The sequence below is a fragment of the Octodon degus genome, unplaced genomic scaffold (genome assembly GCF_000260255.1).
Source record: "Octodon degus isolate 3935 unplaced genomic scaffold, OctDeg1.0 scaffold00005, whole genome shotgun sequence".
In the NCBI taxonomy this organism is placed as follows: Eukaryota; Metazoa; Chordata; class Mammalia; order Rodentia; family Octodontidae; genus Octodon; species Octodon degus.
In genome coordinates, this window is record NW_004524581.1 from 13409587 (window position 1) to 13419135 (window position 9549).

At 42.7% G+C, this 9549-nt stretch overlaps 2 protein-coding genes across 2 annotated transcripts in view; one reads left to right on the plus strand and one right to left on the minus strand.

The window, feature by feature from the left end:
- Ap3m1 (adaptor related protein complex 3 mu 1 subunit) overlaps positions 1 to 7107 on the minus strand; it is a 19667-nt gene extending 12560 nt beyond the window's left edge. Inside the window, exon 1 of the mRNA XM_023718585.1 lies at positions 6744 to 7107. Within this exon, the coding sequence (XP_023574353.1) occupies positions 6744 to 6749 (6 nt within the window). The 5' untranslated portion in view covers positions 6750 to 7107. The remainder of the gene's footprint in view (positions 1 to 6743) is intronic.
- A 509-nt stretch (positions 7108 to 7616) lies between these two features.
- Positions 7617 to 9549, plus strand: part of Adk (adenosine kinase) — a 563958-nt gene continuing 562025 nt past the window's right edge. The window contains exon 1 of the mRNA XM_004624031.2: positions 7617 to 7765. Within this exon, the coding sequence (XP_004624088.1) occupies positions 7701 to 7765 (65 nt within the window). The 5' untranslated portion in view covers positions 7617 to 7700. The remainder of the gene's footprint in view (positions 7766 to 9549) is intronic.

Below are 9549 nucleotides of genomic sequence, written 5' to 3' on the forward strand. Positions count from 1 at the left end.
AGGGGAGGAGGGGGGAAGGAGAGGAAAGTAACCCAAGTTGCTTTATCAAAGTTAAAACTTTTGTGCTTCAAAGGAAATTATCAAGAATGTGAAGACAGGGCTGGCCAAATAGCTCAGTAGATTAAAGCGCCTACAAGCAAGCACAGGGGCCAGGGGTTTGATCCCCAGGGCCTGCTGTGCTGGCCCTGCCCCCGGGACTTGCTGAGACTGAAATTGAGACTAGGTGTGGTAGCACATGCCTATAATCCCAGCTCTTGGGAGGCTGTAAACAGGTGGATCACTATCAGTCCGATCTAGTAGTGAGACCCTGAACGCCCTGTAGACCCTTCCCTAAAATCCAAAAAAGAATGTGAGGACAGTCCAGAGAATAAGAAAAAAATACATGCCTTATGAGGGACTACTATATAAAATATATAACCAATTCTGGCAACTTCATAATAAAGAGACAACCCTATTTTTTTAATATGGGGAATTGAAATTAGAGCCTCATGCTTGCCAGGCAGATGCTGTGCCACTGAGCAACATCTCCGGCAGAGATAACCCTATACAAAAACCTAGTAAATGACCTGCAAAGACATTTCTCAAATAAACAAACCATATAAAAAGACAGAGGAAAAGATGCTAAAAAAGGATAAAGGAAAAGATGCTTAAAAAAAAGTAAGTCACTAGAAAATGCAAATCAAAAATCTCAATAAGGCAAGGTCTGGTGGCACAAGGCTGCAATCCTAGCACTTGGGAGGCAGAGACAAAAGGATCATTACAAGTTCCAGCCAACTTCAGCTACACGAGTTCAAAGCCAGCTTGAATCACATAGTGAGATTGTTTCAAAACACACACACAAAAACCCCAAGAACAAAAAAACCCAACAACACCAAAAACAACAAAGAGCCCAAAATGAGACAGTATCTCATCACCACCAGGTCAATTGTAATAGTGGAAGACATTAACAAGTGTTGACACAATGGAGAAGCTGGAATGCTCAGACACTGTCCTGAGAATATGAAATGGTGCAGACACCATGGAAAAGTTTGAGTTCTTCAGAAATTTAACACTGTGCACAAATGTTCATAGAAACATGATAAATGTTAAAAAAGGGAAATGGCCAAAATGTGTATCAACTAGTAAATGTGAAATGAAATATGGACTATCAATAGAATGAAATATTTGGCGCTAAAAAGGAATTAACTGGGGCTGGGGAGACAGTTTAGTGGTCTAAGTGCCTGCCTGGGAAATTCAAAGTCTTGGTTTTGATCCCCAGTACTGCATGCCATACCAGCCCCAGCACTGTTCTGGCCCCCAAAACTGGGCATGGTGGTACACACCTGTAAGCCCAACACTGGGGAGGCTCAGACAAGAGGATCATGAGTCTGAACTGTATAGAGAGACCCTATATCAAATACATAAATAAAAGATAAAAAAAAAAAAAAGGAATCAAGCAGTTACACAGGTTACAATATGGGTAATATGTGAAGGAATCTGAACCTAAAAAGTTGTATTCTTAGCCAAGCATGGTGGCACATGCCTGTAATCCCAGCACTCAAAGGCTGAGGCAGGAGGGTTGTTGAGAGTTTGAGGCCAGCCTGGCCTACAAAGTAAACTCAAGGTCAGCCTGAAGCGCACAGTGAGACTCCATCTCAAAAAGAAAAAAAAAGAAGTCATATTCTTGTATCAACTGTGCAGAAGAGGTCAATCCATGGAGACAGAAGGTCGATTAGTGGCTGCCAGTTGGGGAGGAATGGGGAGTTACTGGCAATGACTGGCAATTCTTTTTGGAGTGATAAAAATTTTCTTAACTACAGATGATGGTTGCATAGCTCCATGACTATGCTAAAAACTACTGAACTGTATACTCTAAAATTGTGAGCTTATATTACTTAGATCTTAAAAGTATTCTTAATATTTTGCAGCACAAATCCATTCCCACATGGCCTCAACAGAAATGTGTACTACTGTGTACCAAAAATATGTGTAATAGTAAAAAAAAAAAAAAAATCAACAACTCAAATGTTTACTTCAATCCAAAGAACCACAGAGAAAATCATAATAGCAAAGATAGGAACTGAGAGGAACATGGCCTCTGAGAGGGCTAGCAAACCTTATTCATCTGGATGTTTACATGCTGTGTCCATTTTGTGGTAATTCATTGGCCTTTTTACTATGATTTGTTATCTTTCCTACGAGTTATGTTTCAAATAAAATGTTTACTATGCAGGTAATATTAGGGACAGTGGAAAAATGTTTAATTGCCACAATTTGTTTTATCTTTTGTATCGGTAAGCATCAGTATCAGATGTTTAGTGATCCAATCATTCAAAGTAATAGTACTATATGGTACAAGCAGATAAAGGAGAATTTAAAATCAAATAGTCTCTATGCATGAAGATAAATTCCAAATAGAAAGAATTTCCAAAATTGACCCATTCAATACTGCTGAACTAGTAACAAAGACATCAACCTGACAACTCTTTCCAGAAATCACTTATCTTTTTTTTGGCGGAACTGGGGATTGAACTCAGGCCCTTGTGCTTGCCAGGCAAGTGCTTATTCTATTGAGCTATATCTCCCCAGCCCCAAGAAGTCATTTATCGTATGAAAAGGAAGTTAACTAAAAATATGTGGTAGTTTCTCCTTCTCAGTTGGTAAATATTCAATAGTTACCAAATAAATAATACTAAGATATGTTTGACTAATTACTGCATTAATAAAGTTATTAGAAACAAAAATTTTTTTTTCCTGTTAAAATCATCTCTAATAGCCAAACAATAAATCTTAGTTGATAGCAATAAATCCTGATACTTTAGGGTTAGGACCTTTAGGGTTGGGAAATTTTTCCAATTCATCTAGTCAGATGCATTGCTTAGTAGATTTTTGTGTCAGCCTTACATTTTTATTTGAGTAGTAGTAGTGACATTAGAATACACAGAATTGTTATACAGAACCTACTGACTTAGGTGACCTAACTGCAACTGATAATCTTTCATTTTAATAGGACTATTCAGTGATAAGATCTGTAACTTTTTTTTTTAGGGAAAGGTCTACAAGGTGTTCGGGGTCTCACTACTAGATGAGACTCATAATGATACTCCTGTTTACAGCCTCCCAAGAGCTTGGTTTACAGGCGTGCGCCACCACCCCTAGTCTCAACTGCTGTCTCAGTGTGCTTTGGGGGTGGGGCCAGCATGGCAGGCCCGGGGATCCAACCCCTGGCCCCTGTGCCTGCTTGCAGGTGCTTTAACTCACTGAGCTATTTGGCCAGCCCCTTGTAACTAAATTTTATAACCGTTTTCTTGGAATAAAATGTGCATCTGAAATATTAAACACGGAACAGGCTTTGAGCATCTTTGAGCTATAGAATACGCTTTTTTTTAGGTTTTTTGTTTTTTTTTTGTTTGTGTGTGTGCAGGGTCTCATTTGGAATATGGTATCTTTTGCAAAAAGTAATCTTTCCGCTATACTCAGTGTTTCATTCCTTAAGGATGAATGAATAATATCTAAAATGTTGAGTCACACACAGTGGTAGGCACTTTACCTACATTATCTCATTAACTTTTTTTTTTAATTTTATTTATTTATGTGTGTGTGTGTGTGTGTGTGTGTGTGGCCAGCTCAGCCCACCAGGGGGCAGGGCTGGCTGGCATGTGGTGCTGGGGATTGAACCGCGGTCCCTGTGCTTTGCTAAGCTTGTTCTAAGTAGGTGCTTTAGACCACTGAGCCATCTCACCAGCCCCCTATCTCATTAACTTTTCACAAGTTAATGAACACTGCTCTTAAACTCATGTTAGAGAATATCGTCTCAAAAGATTAAATCAGTTACTTAGGATCACAAGTGAGTGTTGCGATCCAATCCTAGTTCTATTTGAATGCTGAGTTCCTGCTTTTATCTGACTCTTATTAACAGACTCTAGTTAAGCACGGAACAACAAGGCTTTCTGCAAGGAAGGACATGTCCTTTATCTGTGCTGTCCAGTATGGTACCCACTAGGTACAAGTGGCAACTGAGCACTTGCATCGTGGCTAATTCAACTAATGTACTTAAGTTATAACTTTTGCTCTATGTAGTTCAGGATGGCCTCCGGCTCCAAGTGATCTTCCTGTCTCAGCCTCCCAAGAGCTGGGATTACAGTGTGTGCTGCCATGGCTGGCTGAAGCTTTAACTATAATTTGAATCTAGGTATGTAATCACACATGATTAGTGGCTACCACTGGGCAGCGCAGTGAATGTGCTGCTTCAGTTTGTTTGTTTTCCCAATACTGATGACTGAATCCAGAGCCCTCCTCACTGAGATACATCTTCAATCCTTTATTACTTTGAGATAGGGCTTGCTAAATCGGGCTATCCTTCAGGAGTCTGCACTGCAGCCTGCACCACACCTGCGTGCCAAATGTACCTTCAGTTTTGCTTTTGCTCTTTCTTCTTTGTCTGGCCCACGCTCCCTCTGCAGAGCTGATTTCTCACATACCCACTCAACCTCCACTTTAAATTTTTCTCTGGACACAGGGTCTCACCATGTAGTTCGGGATACCTCTGAACTCACTAGGTAGCCTAAGCTGCCCTTGAACTCAGCGTTCTTCCTGCCTCCACCTCCTGAGTGCTGGGAGACAGTTATGTGCCACCATACCAGATGGAGAGCTGTTTATTTTTGCATGAGACTTTGTAGTTTCCTTATTTTAGGGTCAGATCTCTATTCATCCTTTTAAGCCACTGAAAAATTCTTTCCAGGAAAATTTCCACCAATGTTTTTCTTGGCAACAGTTCAGATTTCACAATACTGCAAGTTAAACTAGTCCACTGGATTTATTCTTGTTATCCTTAGTGCTTAGACAAAGTATAACACTTGCAGCTCTCAACAGTGCTTACTTTCAAAACCCATCATAACCTTCTATAATAGGGAAGTTTATTTTGTTTTTCTTTACTACGGTCTACCCCTAATACTATAATAAATAGTATTACACAAAGCAGTGTAAATTGCATTGTTTATCTAGTTATGCTTCCAATAACTGTAGGTTTTTTCATTATTTTAATAAACTTTCTGGGAAAGCCATGAATTCCTAACTATTCCTGCCTTTTTTTTTTTGCTGTTATTGTTCCCAGCATCTTTTGTGTCACAAAAAATTGTTTTGAGACAGTCCTATAGTCTCACTAGAGCTTTGAGTGTACCTTAAATCCTTTGTGAATCTTCTTTACTAAATCTTGTTTTGCAAGCAATGCAATTACAACAGTCAAAAATATCTTTGGACAATGTGTCTTTAGGACTAAAAGGCACAGAATGGAGGTATATGAAAGCTGATAACAAATACAGTGTGTTTAAATTTTGAAAATTTTGTTACAGTACAAGATACATTGCCAGCCAGGCATGATGGCAAAGGCCTGTGATCCCACCATTCAGGAGCTTGAGAAAGGAGGATCACTGTTTTCAGGTTTGCCTTGGCTACATAGTCAGTTCAAGGATAGTCACTGGTTTTTAACAATGGTGTGTGGTTTTTAATAACTAGAATGTTGTTAGTATGTGTCCATAAAGCTGGAGTGGTAAATACTGTTAAACATTCTGTAGAGTTTAATCTACAAAAACTGAAAATGTTTGGGAGTGTTCCCTCCCACGCCTATAATCCAGCACTGAGGAAGCTGAGGCAGGACTGCTGCAAATTCAAGGCCAGCCTGAAGCACACAGTGAGGCCCTGTCTCAAAAAACTAACAAACAAATAAATGCAATACTTCATAATGTGAGGGAAGATTATTTTAAATACTGATAGGAAGGTGAAAATATCAGAGGAAAGCTGATGTAGGAACAAGGGGGAAACTGAAGGTCCCTGAGAAGCAGGACAGAGTATACTGGGAGACTGGTGAAGATCCTTTTCTAAGAAGTGACACTCTTTCCTCTTCAAATAGAAGAGAAGGTTTGTATACTTCAGAAGGTTTGCTGCAAGATAATGGTTCCAGTGTTCTTTGTAACAGAAAGGTCACTTGTAGAGGGAAGAGTATCACCTTTCTAGACCTTCCATTACCACTCATGAACTGAGAGATTATAAGTGGTTTACAAAATACCTACTTTGTTGAATGATTATGGACCCCTAAAAATCTCAAGACTGTAAGAAAAACTAATCTGGTATCAAGAGAACGTTCCTACTAAGCATATGTAAATTTATGGTAATTTTTATTTACCTTATGTTTACCTTAGGTTTATTTTCTTTATAATCCCAATTTAAAGGGTAATGTATCTCTTTCCAAAATTAGCCATTCTATACTCTTTATCCCTTTCTCTTCTGGGATCTTTTATGCGCTGGTTACTTTAAGCTTGCATTCATTAAAACCAAATTTCAAATTTTTCCCTATCTAAATAATATTAATGCCTCAAATGATTAGTCTACACTTGCAATCCTTCCCCAGTAACTGATTTTATTAAAATATTTCTCTCCTCTCTCAAATCGGCCAGTGACAAATCATCAGATCCAACTACCTACTCTAATTTAAATTCCCTTCCTTGACCCTTTCAGCATTTTATACCACTAATACCTTTCAACACGACGCTTCTTTTCACCTTCAGTTTCCAGCTTAATCGGCGAGATCTTTTAAATCCATCTGCATCTAAAGCACTGTTTCGAATTCGATAAATCGAATACTCCTGCTGTTCCCATGACAGCTCCTCATTTTAAAGCGACACCACCTTCTCAACCATGCAGGATGGAAGCTTCAGCTTCAAAACTACCACAAGCCGCCACATTACTCATTGACTTTGCATACTCACTGCCATCTCCTCAGTTTAGATCCCAGTCCCCTTACTTCTGAAGAACCGTAACGCCTTCCTCACTGTATTTTCTACCCCAGGTTCAGACAGAAACCATTTGGGTTTGAGGCCTTCCGCTCAGGCCCATCAAGGGTTTTGTCCTCCAGGGTGGAATCCCTGAGGGCTGAGAATCAAGTCATCGGGCTCACGGAGGGTGACAAGGCCTTTTTCCTGCTACAGAGCACCGAGAGCTTGACCTCCTGGGGGAACGGGTTTCAGAACGCCGGGTGTAGGTGCACCGCTCCCTTCCCGCCCAGTTTGTAAAACCCGAAGGCCAGGCGCGGGAGGAGGCGCGGCCCCGGCCCATGGCCGCTCCAGGGCCCATACTGGAGTCCCGAGGGCCAGCTACCAGCCTACTCCTCAGTTTTTGAGCTATCCCCAGTCCGTACATTCCCCGCCCCCCACACTCACCCCGACAGCAGGGCGAGTCAGGGCTTTGGCGCTGGGTCCTCTCTGGACCGAAGCTGAAGCGGCAGAGAAGGCCGTGAGGACCCCGCGCTCGGAGTGCCCAATAGATTGCCTGACTAACAGTCTCAAAGATACGGGCGTGGTCTCCGGTGTTAGATTAAATAAGCAGAAAGACGTTCAAAGAGAGGAAAGTGTTTCCAGAGGTGGAGGATTTAAATCGTCCTGATCACCCAGAATCTAGAAAAATGGAGAGTTTCTCACTATCCCGACTCAGGCGCTCATCAGCAGCCTAACTCCGTAGGGTAAAAGGGATCGCGGAAGGGCGGGGCGTTATAACCGCGAGGGGGTCGATCCTAAGGCTGGGGACTGGAGAGTGGCAAAGGGGGCGGAGTCGGAGGCGGGGCTGAGAAGAGGGTGGCGCGGAGCGAGAAGGGCGGGCCTGGCGAGTCGAGGGGCGGGGAGTGCGTTGCTCGGTGAGTGGTGGCGCGAAAGTAGGTTGGTAGCGCGAAGATGGCAGCTGCTGTGGGGGAGCCGAAGCCCAAAAAGCTGAAGGTGGAGGCGCCGCTAGCGCTGAGGTGAGCGCTCCCCGACGTGGGGAGGAGGGTGACAGCGCCTGCAGCGAGCCAGGGCCCACTTGGCGTTGCGCAGCCTGGTCGCTGGGTGGTTGCTCGCTTCCTGCCTGGGTCCAGCACGCTTACTTGCCGCTGGTGTCCTTGCCCACGTGGTCCCGTCCTCTCGTCCTGAGCCCTCTCGGGTTTGTCCCAGTCGCCTACCACTGAGGTGCAGCTCCGGCGCCTGCGGCCCTTGACCAATCAGAGCTGGCGGCCGGGGGGGGCCGATCCCACCACGGGCTCCACGTGGGAGCCAGCCCTGGTGGTGCTAGTGCTATCCCGGAGGACCGGTCCGAGGCAGCGTCCCTAGGCTGCCACCTTCCCCTTCCCTGGGCGCTACACCCAGAAGGCCTGCGCTTGCTCTACCCCGGGGCACAGATAGGATTGTTGGAGATTTTCCGGAAGTGCCGCGGAAGGGCGCCTTGACCTTCATTTTTGTGTGCACTCGGAAAGCCGGCAGCTTTGAAGAAACGCGGCCGCGGACCCAGACCACGCCTCCGAGGCCTTGCGGGGAGGCCTTTGGATGGATGGCTAGCAAAGGTTGATATTGCCCTCTTGTTTGCACATTTTGGCAGCTGCGAGGACAGTTGTGCCTCAACCACCTGTCTCACACGTGACGTTGCAACTTTTACCCATAAAAACCTTTATTTGTTCCTAATAAGTATCAAGTGCTACAGGCACAGTCTTTGGTGATTTTGAAATGTTCATTCGAAGGTGATGAGTTTTTTTTTCACCCGGTACTGGGAATCGAACTCAACCTTACACTTGCCAGGCAGGCACCTGTGCCAGTGAGCTATATCCCAGGCTACTTCTATCTAAAAATAGACATCAGGCCAATTAAAAAATTGGGCACACTACTGACAAATACCATTTCTTCCAGCACCGCTCTTCTTCACCTCCTAAAGAATAAGTTATTTGCAGTTGGAAAAAAAAATGATTTAGGGGCCTGGGCATTTGTGCGTGTACGGTTTTGAATGGATGATAAAATCTATGTCAGTGCCTTTAATAAATTCGTACTACCCTCAAAGGTTTATTGTGCTTATGTTATGCGGAGAACATAAAACTAACTCGCAATATTTTATTTTTATTTTAAGCATCCAAACTTTGTGTCTATTAAAGTCATTTGAATTAGAGCTGCCTGATTTCAAGGCATATGCTTTTTATTAAAATAGTTCTTAAAAAGTTTCACTGTCTCTGACACATGCCTGTAAGAGGATCACTGTGAGTTCAAGTCCAGCCTGAATTGCTTACTAAAACCCTGTCTCAAAAAGACAGGGGAAAAAAAAAACCCCAAAAACCACCTCTGTCACCAAACATCCACTAAATTGAAAGACAAGTTTTCTAATGCTAGCAAGTTTCCCCTGCTATTCTAAACAAAAAGTCATTTTTTAAATAAAAGTAATGCTTTTATATAATGTTGATCCACTTGCACATTGCTTTCCTATTTTATGTCTACAACTTAAGGAAGGCATGATATTTGAAGGCTAAATGGCAGGCGAGAATTCTGCCACTGAACCACCAATGCCTATTTGAAGGCTAAATGGAACAGTTAAAAGAAATTGGAACTTGGAATCTGGGTGCAAGTGTGACTGTGTACATAGTTCTTTTTTTTTTTTTTCCCACAATTTCATTGAGAAACAAATAGCAATGAGACAGTTTCAAACCAAACTGGTAGGACAGTTTCAATAATTAACACATTGCATACATTCTTCCTAGTGGTTAATTGCTGTACAAGATGCGGACTTGAT